Here is a 13,213-nt window from a genome sequence, read left to right as displayed (position 1 = left end):
GAATGGTACTACAGACTGAAAAATCCTATCTTTAAAAGGATTTGTTGCCAATTTGCTATCTGTTGTATAACACACATAGGAAAGAAGTGAGACTGATATGTTGAAAAATGTCAAAAAGCTGTTTAAAGACCAAATCATCCTCTTTATTAGTGCAATACTGTCTGCTTTTTTTTTTTTAACTCTAAAAAGAAAAAAAAAAAATTAAAAATGGAAAAAAACCCATACATTTGACACATTTTCTATATACACACCTTTCCATAGGTTCAGCAGCAAGTATATGCTCAGGTGATGCGTGTGTAAACATGCAGTATGCTCATTACAACCTCAAGCTGTGTTTCTACTTCATTTGGCATAGTTAACTTGAAGTTCAGATCCCTGTTTCAAATTTCCATAATCGTGGGATAGAAATCTCACTCTATGGCTTTATTGCTGAATTATTGTAGTAGATGTTTACTGTGCAGTTCTGTAGCTGAGAAAACACTCATTTTCTTTCATTTTCTCCTAGTGCATTCTCTTTTGAAGTCTGCCTTTAACAGCATAGCTATAGAGAAGGAGAAGCTGAAGCAGATTGTTTCAGAGCAGGATCTTGCAGGCCACAGTGCTCAAATATCACACCTCAGACAGTCCCTCTCTCAGGTATGTTCTTGATTTGATTTCAAGCACATCTAATTTTAAGATGTGGTTGTTTGATTTTTTTTTTTTTTTCTTTTTTGTTTGGTTTTAATTTTTATTTTTATTTTGGACATTTCCTGAGGTAGAAGGAGCCAATAAAAAGCAGAGTTCTTGACCAGAACTGTGACATATTTTCTGTTATGACTTGGATCTAATCTTAGTGCATGTCGTGGTGAAGGGTATTATTTGCTTTTCTAAGTGTGTACATGTTTGGGTTTTCTTAAGGAAAAAGGATCAAGTGTTTTTATACAAATAGTTGATATCTTTCCTGGCTGCTTCCAGCACAACCAAGGAGATATTCTTGTTTCTTGTCCTTATCTCTAACTGCAAAAGAGAGATTGTGAATTACAGGATAATAATGGCTAAACTGGATTTTCAGATACACAACTGTTACTGTCCATCATCTCTCCCTCTTAAGACAAATAATAAAGTTGTCGTTGGCTTTAGTGGAAGAAAAGGTAAAGTAAGTCCTCAGGTTGCAAAAAAAATTGATTTTTTTTTTTTAATTCCTTGTCAAGGAAGCATAAAAGCTTTCACTCCAAAGAATGGATTGGTGTGGAGTACTGCATCTGCAAAAAATATTAACAGAGGTTTAAAGGCACCTTCACCCAAATCTCTATATAATTTCAAACACTATTATTGTGTTGGAGGTTTTTGCTAAGAGATTAAAAAGGAAACGCAATTTTTCTATGGATACAGTGGCATATCATGGTAGGCAGATTGAGTAGTCTAGGTTGTAATAAATCTTAAGGATAGGAGAGAGGGATAACCATTTCTGGTTGTTGATACAAATTTTACAAAGACCTGTTGAGACTTATTAGCAATTTGCATGAAATAGGTGATCATATTTTATTCTTTTTCCTGGCCTCCAGTGTTAGTCTAAATTAACCTAGATCTAAGCACACATTAGATCATAGTCTCCATAAGAAATAAGTGGAAATTTGACCTTAGTCAGATGACCTATTTGACCAGTCTCATGAGCAGTTTCAGAAGTTACTGCTAGGATGCTGTTGGTCATCTTCTTCCTTTCTTGGTAGATGGCACCTGTGAACATGCCCAGACCATTTCAGAACAAAGCAAAATGGGGTAATTTAAACTGTTTAGTGACACTTTAAGTTAACCTATTTTACTTTGGTCCTGCTTTGTTTCATTACGTTCATGCAAGCTATTCCTGATTTTGCACTATGGCAGAATTCTTACTCCATTATAACAGTAATTTTCTACTAAAGCAGTTTGTCTGTAACCTATTCTTCTCTGTAATCCTCAGTGATTGGGTTAAGTCAGTTCATGGTCTAGGTATGTAACATATTATAGTTTTTCTAGATTTCTGAATCTCGCACAAGTATTTCTAGATTGCAGACAACACAAATATATGGACTCAAATTTACACTCTTGAATAGGCTTTTAAAAAGGACAAAAAACCCAGCAGCTACCAGGCACCAGTTGAATTGTATTGGTACTTGTGACACTCTAATGGATTAGTAGTTTGAAATGAGTAAGCATAAGCAAATACATCATACCAATCTGGAGGGGCCAGCACCCAATGATACCCAATGAGCGGTTGTAGTGTTTGTGCTAGAAGGGTAGCAATGCCCTTTTGCGGGCTCTAAGTGCTGATAACCTTCTGAAAGGGCTGTACAGTTGTAATCCAAGTATTGCCTCTGGGCAATTTGCAGGTAGTCTCCATTTGTTGTTCTGAAGTTTCATTAGTTCTTTCTGCATTCACTCCCCATTTCCGTAACGTATGTAACCCACCAATATACACTGCAAAGAGCTATTTGAAGAATTACTTAACAGAATGCCACTATTACATTGTGGGAGAACATCTGTTCCCCCCCAACTTCTGAAAAACACTGAGGGCAAAACAACTAACATATTAAATCATATTAGAGATTATCTCAAAAGAGCTATTTCTCTAAAACTTGAAGAAAGGAAGTTCTGTGATTTCCTAGGAAGTTGCTGGAAAGAAGCTAGTTTTGGAGGGGGGTTGGTTTTTTTGTTTTTTCAGGTTCTGGGTTTTTTTTGTGTAGCACTTACTTTATAATTTCAAATGAAACGTGCTATTTTTGTTTTAAGGCTCTCAACCAGAATGCTGAACTAAGGAGTCGCTTGAACAGAATACATTCAGAATCTGTTATTTGTGATCAGGTTGTCAGTGTAAATATTATCCCTAGTCCTGATGAGGTAAGACTTTGGCCTTTGATGGATTTAGAATACAGTCAAACCTTGCTAATTCTCATTAATAGCTGAAAGGCACCTGTCAAATTATAGAATTTTTCAGGTTGGCAAGTGTTTATTTATAGAAAAAGTCAGATTAAATTCCCTCAATAAAATAAAACTTTCTTTCATTTTGCATATACCGTATCTCATGAAAGAACTTGGTTTGGTCTCTGCAGAGAAAGAGGGAAAAAATCCAGAAATCAATTGTTGGCTGTGGGGATTAGTGAGGTTTTACTGTATTTGAATGTAACACACTATAGCTAACCAATTCTGTATCTCAGTTTCATGCCAAATCAGAAGAACAGTTCAGTATTTAATGGCCTTATCTTTCAGGTACTTAAAGGTCATGTTTATTATCTTTGGTGGCAGTGCTGAAATCAAAAGTTTCAGTCTATGAGCCAAACACTATAGTAATATCATGTTTGCAACATCTAGTCTTTTTTGTTTTACTTTCCACAGTCAGTGGATTACTGAACATTTGTATCGCTAACAAGTCATCTTGTTTCATGAGAAGCACAAATCTGAATTTGTGAGCTGTCATGTTACAATTAGTGTGGTCATTTTGAAAACCATTCTGCTTGCATTTTACCAAAATATTTTTCATTTGTAGTTTCATTTGTCATTTCATTTTTTTTTCTATGCATATGACATTTCAATTAACATACTTTTGTTTCCTAATTAGTTTTTCCAACAAAAAAGGAGCGTGAAAATGTTTCCAATTACTTGTGTTTATTTTTTTTTTAAATCCCCAAACTATTTTCCAAGAGTCCAGCATGTTGGAAACTAGCAACGGAAGGTAGAGGTGAATCAGTGCCACAACACAGCAATCTGCAGTGATGTTCTGAGCACTGGCCATCTCTTCTGTTATGTATTTTTGTTGGTTAGCTGGCTTGTTTATTTTTTTCATAATAACATTTTTACTTCGGCATAAGTGGACCTGACAAAAGGGATTTTTCAGAGTTTCCCAGACTTTTCATTCACTTCTTCTCTTACTTGCTTTGTATACATAATCTTGCAATGTGTATAAAATGCCCATGTGAGCGTCTTTTTCAGGTAGGGGCACGTGTATTTTTTGAAATCCCTCTAAATTAGAAAGAAGGTTCAAAATGTAACCAGTTCCTGTAAAGAAAACAGTAAAATGAGCTTTTGTTTCCATTATAATTCATCAGATATCATAAACCTACAAGTTTACAAACTACATAAATCTACAAGTTTAAAGGTTCCAGTGAAAAAGGAATGGGTCTTAAGTCTTGGCTTGTTTGTTTACTTTTTTAAAAAAAAAATTATTAATGCACTTTGAAACAACTACGTAGAATAATTCTACAGGATTAAGATGTCAGCAAAATTATTTGCAGGACTTCTGTAGTAAGAATAATGGGGATGGTGTTGCAATCTGAGGACTGAAGTCTATTTAGAAGGGCTGCAGGAGTTTCATCCTTATTTAATTTAACATGCCACTTTACTGATGTAGACATAGCACATTTTTAAACACTTGTCTTTGCTATTGAGTTCTCTTTATAATAGATCATAGAGAGTTCATTCCCTTTAGCTGTCCTAAGTCAGTACTAATAATTCAAATAAGATTTGGAATAAGAACATGGAATAAAAGAACATAAAATTATAGCCATCCTCCTCAATATTCAAACATTTGTTAGTAAACTGTTTCACAGGTGTAGTAACTTATAACTCCATGAACTTTTAAGGCTTTTTATTTCCATTTTGCTTGTGTCAAAGCTAGTTCCAAAGAACCAGGTCACTTCATTTGGATTTGTTGCTTGAACTTGTCTGTCACAATCCAGCTATTGCCTACAAAAACATTCCTCTGAGTGCAGAACTAGATCTGTGATTATTCACACTGATAAAACTGTGCAGTTGAGCCAGCCTCAGGTGAAGACTGCGCTGCTCAAAATGTGCTTTATTTTGTCATTGTCAAAGTGTCATCTGTTAGGAATACACAAAGCCCTACTAAAATGCTGTCTTTACTATCTATGCTTAAATTTTACTTATTCAGGTGGTTTACTGCTTCTCTGTCTATTTCTTTTTACTAGAAATAATACTTTTATTTTTCTGTGACTTATTTACAGACAGGTGAACAAATGCATGTCAGTCTGCCACTGTCTCAGCAAGTTTCTAATGAGAGCAGGCTCTCGATGTCTGAATCTGTTTCAGAGTTCTTTGATGCACAGGAAGTGCTTCTATCTGCCAGCTCATCAGAAAATGAGGTAGGGTATGCTGCAGCTTTGTCGCTGGATAGGTGTAAGTATTGCTGCCACTCATGAATGATTTCTTTTTTTTTCTCAATGCTACTAAGAATAAAAAGATATCAGTATGTGTAAGGTGCGGATAAAGGAACCTGTGACTTCCTTGTGGTGGGGTGCTGAAGTTTCCTGAAGTGCAAAACTGATCTGAAAGTTGTTTGTGTCAATAGCTTATGTTCAGTATCTGTCCTTCCTAGACAATGTTGGGTTCAAAGGAGAATGATATAGGAGTAATTTTGTCTGACTGTGCAGTCAACTAGTCTGGATTTCAAAGTATTCTTTTAAGAAAAAAATATTCTATTATACGTATAAAGTTGTTCTCTGTAATCAGAAAAATAGACGAAAACCCTGAAATACTGGCTCGCTCAGGTTCAAGGTTGAAGCAGTCAGATAGAGTTCAGGCTCCTGAATCATGTTGCTTTCCACAGCTTCCCTGTGCTATCCAGAATATATTCTTCCATTTTTAATATTAATTTCTTAAAATAAGTTTTTTATAAAGTTGCAGTAGTGTGGTCTACCACATCTCTTCTGTAAAAGGAAAGAAGAGTTTTTCACAATGTTTTCTCTTTCACAATGATTGCCTATGAGCCACCAGTCGGCACAATCACAACTACAGTTTTTCATATAAAGAATGGAATAATTCCAAAAATTATTGCTTCTGGCAGGTGTGAAGTACATGATATCTCAGTGGATCATCTACCTCAACATGTAAAATAGATGTGACTCTGTGGTATAAACAAAATGAAAACTTTACAAAGTCATCCCCATATGGTCTAGATCATATAATAAATACCGTAAAATATTGTGCAAGTACTACCTTTTATTAAGAGAAATTCTTAAAAATAGTCTTGCCACTGATGTAGTTCTTGTTCTGCAAAATGATAGGTCAATATTTATATAATTTTTTTCTGAAGCACAAGCTGTGTTTTATTGTTTGGTTCTGCACAAAGACTGCAGTTATGACTATCTCTTCTCACTTTTCATCCCTAATGCATTACAATGTAATTTTTTTTTTAAATCTGATCTCAACTAAAGTCAAAATTTTTGCAAATTTAATGTCTGTATTTTGGCTTCATAATAATAAACAATTCAGAAACAGAATGGGTCATGTTTGGACACTTTTAGTGCATTGGAAATATGGGCTGATTGAAACACGTTTTGCATTTTGAGTTAAAAGCTCTAACTGGGTAGATTATTTCACTGAATATTTTTGTTTCAGTTAGTTTATTTTTTTGTGAGTATAGTTTACATGCATTTGGCTTAATTTATTTTTTGTTTATGTTTTAGGCTTCTGATGATGAATCTTATATTAGTGATGTGAGTGATAATATATCTGAGGACAACACCAGCGTTGCAGACAACATCTCTCGGCAAAGTATACTGCCATGTTTTAAGCTTTGGAAAATTACTCTTGTTATGTTCATGTATCAGATTTATTGCATGTCTGTGTAAGACCAACTCAGCTGAAACTATTGAAGTTGGGCTTGCTTATTCTGGCTGTGATTTGATTCAATGTAAAAGTTTGGGTTTTTTTAATCTGGTACTGATAATAGTTTTTCCCTTCCTAGTTCTTAATGGTGAGCTAACAGGAGGTGCATTCAGAAATGGACGGAGAACTTGTCTGCCAGCTCCCAGCCCTGATACCAGTAACATCAATCTCTGGAATATTTTGAGGAATAACATTGGCAAAGATCTTTCCAAAGTATCCATGCCAGTTGAGCTAAATGAACCTTTGAATACCTTACAACATCTTTGTGAAGAGCTGGAATACAGTGAACTCCTGGACAAGGCTGCTGAAACAGATGACCCTTATGAACGCATGGTAATAAATTCAATGTAGCATTTCTTATGTCTGTATTAAAAAGGGAGCTGTTGAGTGGAGGTGTCTGCAGGGTCCTCTCTTGCTCTTTCTGTTCACAGACATCAGACCTCTCTGCTTGGTCAGATGCATGCTGTGAACAATTATAGGTGGTAGGAGTGATCTGAAAAAGGCTGAGGGACTTTTCTTGACTTTAAACCAAGTCCTGTGTTTGTGACTCATTGATGAGAAGACTGATCTCACTCTCTATGACTGTATATGTAGGCACTGGCAGTTTCTAACCCTGCAGCATCCTTTCATGGCTTTCAGTGAGCAAGTCCAGCAGCCTGCAAGAACTAATCAAGTCTGTGGGTGGTTTATGATCAATGTAGGTGTCAATAAGATGTCATCCTAGGTGATTTCTAATAGAGAAGTTTCAAAACAAAGTTTGCCTGGGCAACTTGACTTCAGCTCCCCTGTAAGTATGCTTTGATTTTTTTAACTGAGAGCCAACAGCCTGTGTTCAGCACTGAGGGAGTTTTGTTCTGTCGTTTCTTCTTTTCCTCAGAAGAAACAGAGAAAGGCTGTTGTGGGAAAGTTGGCAGTGTTTTTACCGAACATATCTACTATTCGCTGGTATGGGTTGGCAGCACTGTGGATAACTGAGGTTGCCTGTGGCTGACACATGCTCAGGTCCATGTTCACATGGCCTGAAGGAGGGCAAGAAGTCCTAAACACTGGTATTTTTCCCTTGCAACAAAAGAAGGTAGACCTGTCTTCGGATAAATGTTTTTATCATCACATGCTGTTTTCCTACAAAACTCCTTATGTCCTTCACAGCAGGGAGATCCTGTAAGCACTGAGCAGTGTTGTACTGGGTAAAGCAGGCCATTTTCCTGCAGGGTTTTGCCTGCATTTTTGAAAATCTTGGAAGGCGAGTAATGAAGGTGTCAGGAGAGTTTGGTAAGGAAAAGCCTCAGCGCAACCGGCGGCTTCCTTGGAAACATTGATTCAGTCCCCGTCACTGTTACAGATACCTTGTGTAATACTGGAAATAAAAGCCAAACGTTTAACAAGCACCTTAAAAATGCAAACTGCACACTGAAGCTGAGACACAATGAGACTTACTGGCAGAAGTGCTGCATACCCAAAACATCAGTGGTAGCAGTGCTGTGTGTTACCCGCTTCTTCATTTTCTGAAAAAAATCAGGACTTTGCTATCTTAAATAACCATCCAAAACAGCGGGAACATAACTTTTTTCTTTTCATTGTTCTAGATATCATATGGATAGTAAATCCCCTCATCTATGTCTAGTGTCTTATAGTTCTTTTCATAAGAAAGGTTTTGAAAGAATGAAACTTTCTACAGTTGAAGGAAAGCCTGTGAAAAGAGATTAAATTCTGTTGATGCTGCATTTATGAATATGAAACAGAGAATGGAGGACCCATTACACAGTGGGAAGAAAACATAGCAGGAGTGTTATGTCCTCCCTAGCGTCAGGAGAGGGAGACCTAGTTAAGATTCGTCCTGCTGTTAGCAGATTATCCACAGCTGAATGCTTTTTATCCCCAGATTGCTGTTCTGAAGTTTTGTTTGGACTTGTGAGTGCCTGTTGTGATTTTTTTTTTTTTTTTTTTTTTTTTTTTTTTTTTTAACTCTGCTAAAGGGAGCTGTAATCTAAATTGCAGTGACAAATTACAGTGACATGCCACTTAGTTTATTACTCCCAGCTAGGCCTGGTGTGGAGATTATTAAATTTTGGTTGTAAATGCAGACAAAGAGGCTGATAAGGCTTCACATGCATGAAATGTCCTGAGGTAACTCCATGTTAAGAACATCCTAAATGAGAGCCTTTTATATCTGGCACTAAAGAAAACAGTTCCCATAGGAAAATGGTGTATGGTCTTGTCATTAGAAGTTATCTTTTAATATTTATTCAGAGGGAGCATAGACTAGTGCTAGGTCTGTGTTTTAGTTCATTACTTGAGAAGTCAAAGGAAGAAAACCAGTATCTTTTACAGATTATTATTTTAGGGGGAAAATTGAAAGAGACTGACTAAGGCCATGAAGAAAAATTAATTATACCAACAGAAGAAATGCAGTTTTTACTGGTTCTGGCTGTGATGTATGGCTTCACTGGAAGGCCTGCTTAATTTATCCAGATTTCACTCTGAGTGGCATGGGTTATGTGGTACCACATAGTGATGGCAAATACACAAAAATCTCTGCATATTCTCACTTATGTTCTCTGTATTTTCACAGGTTCTCATAGCTGCTTTTGCAGCATCAGGCTATGCCTCTACATACTTCAGAGCAGGAAGCAAGCCATTTAACCCAGTCCTTGGGGAAACTTATGAATGTATTAGAGAAGACAAAGGATTTCGATTTTTTTCAGAGCAGGTAAAGTTTGCTGCTAGATAAATGCTTCTGTTTAGGATTAGATTTTCTCTTCTTTGTTTTTTAGAGTAATCTTGGTTTTTTTTTCTTCCAAGTCATAATGATTTGCTTTCTTAGTAATTGTTCTTCATATGGTGAACTTTGTTAAATGCAAGAAGATATATATTTTCATAGTAATCACATGGATGTATTTAAAGTATATAGCATTTTAAGTACAAACTTATGTTCCATCTGTTTTCATAGCAACATAAGCTAATAAATAGTGTGGACTCTTTAGTATTGTCATATTGCAGTAACAATTGCATTGTCTGAAAAATGAAAACGAATTGTTTGTAACTGAGCCAAACTGTTTTTCAGGTTAGCCACCATCCTCCCATTTCGGCCTGTCACTGTGAATCGAAGAACTTTGTGTTTTGGCAAGGTATACTTTTTTAATTCAAAACCATAAACTCCTTTTTCATTAGCAAATAAAACTTTAGCTGTACAAGCTGAGCTCTGCATTTGGAACTTATGCAAAATTTCTATACTTAATATTTTGGTAGTGACATATTACAAACTGATGGTTTGAATGATTTCACTCCAAATTCTTATTTTTAGGAGTGAGCAGACATGTTCCCTTATTGTTTGCTGTTTCTATTTTTCTGATTAAAAGCTTTTTACCAAGGAAATTCTTATTTCTTACAAACACAAGCAGTTCTTTTTACACAGTTGAACAAGCAGCTCTTTCTTTCCTTATATCTACTGGCATATGCATTTGATTTGTATTGAATATTTTCATGAGAGATTTGACAATAATGTAGCACAGGCATGACTCCTAGAAGCAAATAAAACATCTTTATTTTTCTGACCTTTTGTCATTTTCTAGCTTTGTTTTGGGTTTTTTTTTTTCTTTTCTAATGCCATGGCAACCTCATATTCTCCTGTTTTAAACCAGATGGTCTAGCATACATCATCTTGTGTGCCATGAAGATCACTGCAAGGGGGAGACTTTGGTCTTTTCAGTTCTTTAAATGTTTCACTGTTATATTCAGATATTAGGTGGAAAAACAAATTCTGGGGGAAATCAATGGAAATTCTGCCAGTTGGAACCTTGAATGTGACTCTTCCAAAGTAAGCTACTGTCCTATTTCCTTCTGTTTTCAGTCTTTGCTGCAATATAATCTGTACTGCCTGGTGAATGAACTGGGAGAAGTGTTTGTAGACCTCACATGAGTTGTACTGCTGAGAGTTAGTGCCTAGCTCAAATCTTGTCTTAGTGTACAAGTGGGGATACTGAAATGTTTCTGATCCTGAAGACCCCTTGGTGTTTTTTGGAGGAAAAAGACACAAACTCTCTAGGAAGTGATAGACTGAGGGAGAGTAAAGTGTTTCAGGAGAGAGAACGCAAGTTTTACATGTACAGCAGTGACCAGCTGTTCAGAACAAGACTGCAGTATAGTACTGTCAGCAGCTGGTGCTGTTCTTCCTAAGGCTTTAAATACTGCTAATTGTTCTTTCACAACAACCGCTAGTAACAATGAAAGGTCATTTTTTAAAATGTAGAATAACCCAAAACATGTTCTTCAGATATTGACGGAGTAGTGAAAAGTTTCACCACAGGTAAGTTACAGTTTCAAGTTATAAATCCTGTAAAAATACAAGGAGAGGACACTTTAAAAATTTCTTCTGGTCTTGCTATACTATTCCTGCTCCTGTACATGGCAGCCAGCCTTTCTTTCTGCTCTTAACACTATGGCATCACTACACCTCTTTCTCCATCTCATATAATTGAAGTAAATGCACTCAGGATCATCTTTGTCTTCTGCCTTCATGCTTTCCTTCTCCTGTGAGGAAGAATGTCCTTTGCACAATATAATTCCCTAATTTTATTCCATTATTTGACTGTAGTGATACTCTGACTGTATGAGTGGTTGTTAGAGAGAGAAAGGAATGATGTGCCATGGAGCTTCCTTTCTTTTATCTCCTTTCCATAGTTGTTTTGTTCTGTTTGTAATTCAATTATGTTGTATGCTTATAGCCTCAGTTCAACCCACCCCTAAAGGAACGGTGGCCAAAGCCACAGAGAATACAATGTGCAGGGTTTCCTTTGTTCATAAAGTCTGTATCTGTGGTTCATAGTATATCTGTGGTTCATAGTACCATTCTTCAGTTCTCTGCACTAGCACCCAGGTGACCTCCTCTTTGGAGGATTACTAATGTATCCAGAACCAGTGCTTTATTGAAGTAAGCTATTGTTTCAAAAGGTTTTGAGGAATATGGTCATGTATAATGGAGCCATGTTTTACTTTTTTGTCCATAATGATAATGATTGCAATATGTTACCAACTAATTGCTAATCTGTTCTTAGGTATGGGGACTACTATGTCTGGAACAAAGTCACTACTTGCATACATAATATTCTTAGTGGAAGGAGGTGGATAGAACACTATGGAGAGATAACAATCAGAAACACAAAAAGCAGTGTTTGTATTTGTAAACTCACATTTGTCAAGGTAACCTAAGTATTTTAGTGCATAATTTAAGTGTATTTCAAAGTGTTTGAAATCCATATTCCACATTTTGTCTTATAAACTTTTCTAAATATATGTCTTCAAATGGGAATGCTTTGTCAGTTAGTATGACTCTATTTCATCGAATACTTAATATCAGTGTGTTACATTGTTGTATGGCTGTGTGCTGTGCTGCTTTTTATTTTACGTTAAAATGAAATTTAAAAAATCCTGTTATAGCGATGAAAATGCTAGGTCAGTGTAGACTTCTGTGCCATTTTATTTCTGACTTTACTAGAATTTGGCAGTCAATGTTTAATATTTTTAGAATAAATAATTCTGGTTTGGTTCATAGTATTTTGTTATCCAGTCAAGGACCATATATGAAAAAAACAGATCACTTTTTAGCTATATTAATATCAATAATTTCCTCTAAAAATAAGTCTGTCTTCATATTGCAACAAAGCAGATCAATACCACTGCAGTGTTAGCAGTGATGCATTACTGTAAATCTGAAATTCATGTTTGGATGGATGGTCTGAGAATAGTCAACTCAGTAGGTGAAGGTGCAAGAAATAAATGTATCTAAGAAAAGAAAAACAGAGAAGAGAAACACTAAGCAACAAATAGCAAGGAATAGTGGCAGAACATCTTCCCTGCAGCTGGTGGTATGCAAGGATTCCCTTGCATGTACAGGTATATTCAGTATTTCTTTGCATAGAAAGAAGAGAGTTAGGTGGCTCTTATCCTGCAGCTTTCAAAGTGTCATTTTTGATGAATTGTTTAGGATCGTTCCTAGATGTGCAGATAAATTAAATACCCTTATCCCCAAACTAATTATTCAGAGTTGCTCATATACTAAATCAATTAATATCCAGATCATCTGAATTTCAAATTCTGATAGTCTTGGTTCCAGGTGTGCTTTTCCAATACAAAGTTGGAAGAGTTGGTGCTGCATATTAAGATTCGTGCAGTATTTGTATTGGTAAAATGGGTAACGCCTAAAACAGTGTGAACTAGTGATTCTTTGTTAAACGTGCAGGTGAATTACTGGAATTCAAATGTAAATGAAGTCCAAGGTGTTGTGATAGATCAAGAAGGGAAGGTGGTGCATCGCCTTTTTGGAAAATGGCACGAAGGTCTTTATTGTGGAGTTGCACCTTCCGCCAAATGCATATGGAGGCCAGGTAAGCAGTTTGTAATAAACTCTGACAGGCACTGTGGTGTAACCCTAAACTATATAAAGCTGTTTGAGCCACCATTTAAAATGCACGAAATACTGCTGCAGAAATTAAATTTCTGGCTAGACAAATAAACCAAAATTTACATGACTTTATAATAATGATTAATGAAAGTGTCACAGAGCATAACCTTCTAT

At 36.1% G+C, this 13,213-nt stretch overlaps 1 protein-coding gene across 4 annotated transcripts in view; it reads left to right on the top strand.

Annotated features, from left to right (window-relative positions):
• Positions 1–13,213, top strand: part of OSBPL6 (oxysterol binding protein like 6) — an 85,920-nt gene that overhangs the window by 67,806 nt on the left and 4,901 nt on the right. For all 4 annotated transcript variants that reach the window (XM_071747237.1, XM_071747239.1, XM_071747236.1 and 1 more), the window contains 10 exons: positions 506–636; positions 2,749–2,856; positions 4,977–5,114; positions 6,438–6,525; positions 6,719–6,972; positions 9,212–9,349; positions 9,704–9,767; positions 10,378–10,456; positions 11,694–11,838; positions 12,878–13,022. In XM_071747237.1, the coding sequence (XP_071603338.1) occupies positions 506–636; positions 2,749–2,856; positions 4,977–5,114; positions 6,438–6,525; positions 6,719–6,972; positions 9,212–9,349; positions 9,704–9,767; positions 10,378–10,456; positions 11,694–11,838; positions 12,878–13,022 (1,290 nt within the window). The remainder of the gene's footprint in view (positions 1–505; positions 637–2,748; positions 2,857–4,976; positions 5,115–6,437; positions 6,526–6,718; positions 6,973–9,211; positions 9,350–9,703; positions 9,768–10,377; positions 10,457–11,693; positions 11,839–12,877; positions 13,023–13,213) is intronic.

This window comes from Heliangelus exortis, chromosome 6, assembly GCF_036169615.1.
Source record: "Heliangelus exortis chromosome 6, bHelExo1.hap1, whole genome shotgun sequence".
NCBI classification, from domain to species: domain Eukaryota; kingdom Metazoa; phylum Chordata; class Aves; order Apodiformes; family Trochilidae; genus Heliangelus; species Heliangelus exortis.
The sequence above is the reverse complement of the archived record's forward strand: the minus strand, read 5'-3'. Positions and strand labels throughout refer to the sequence as shown.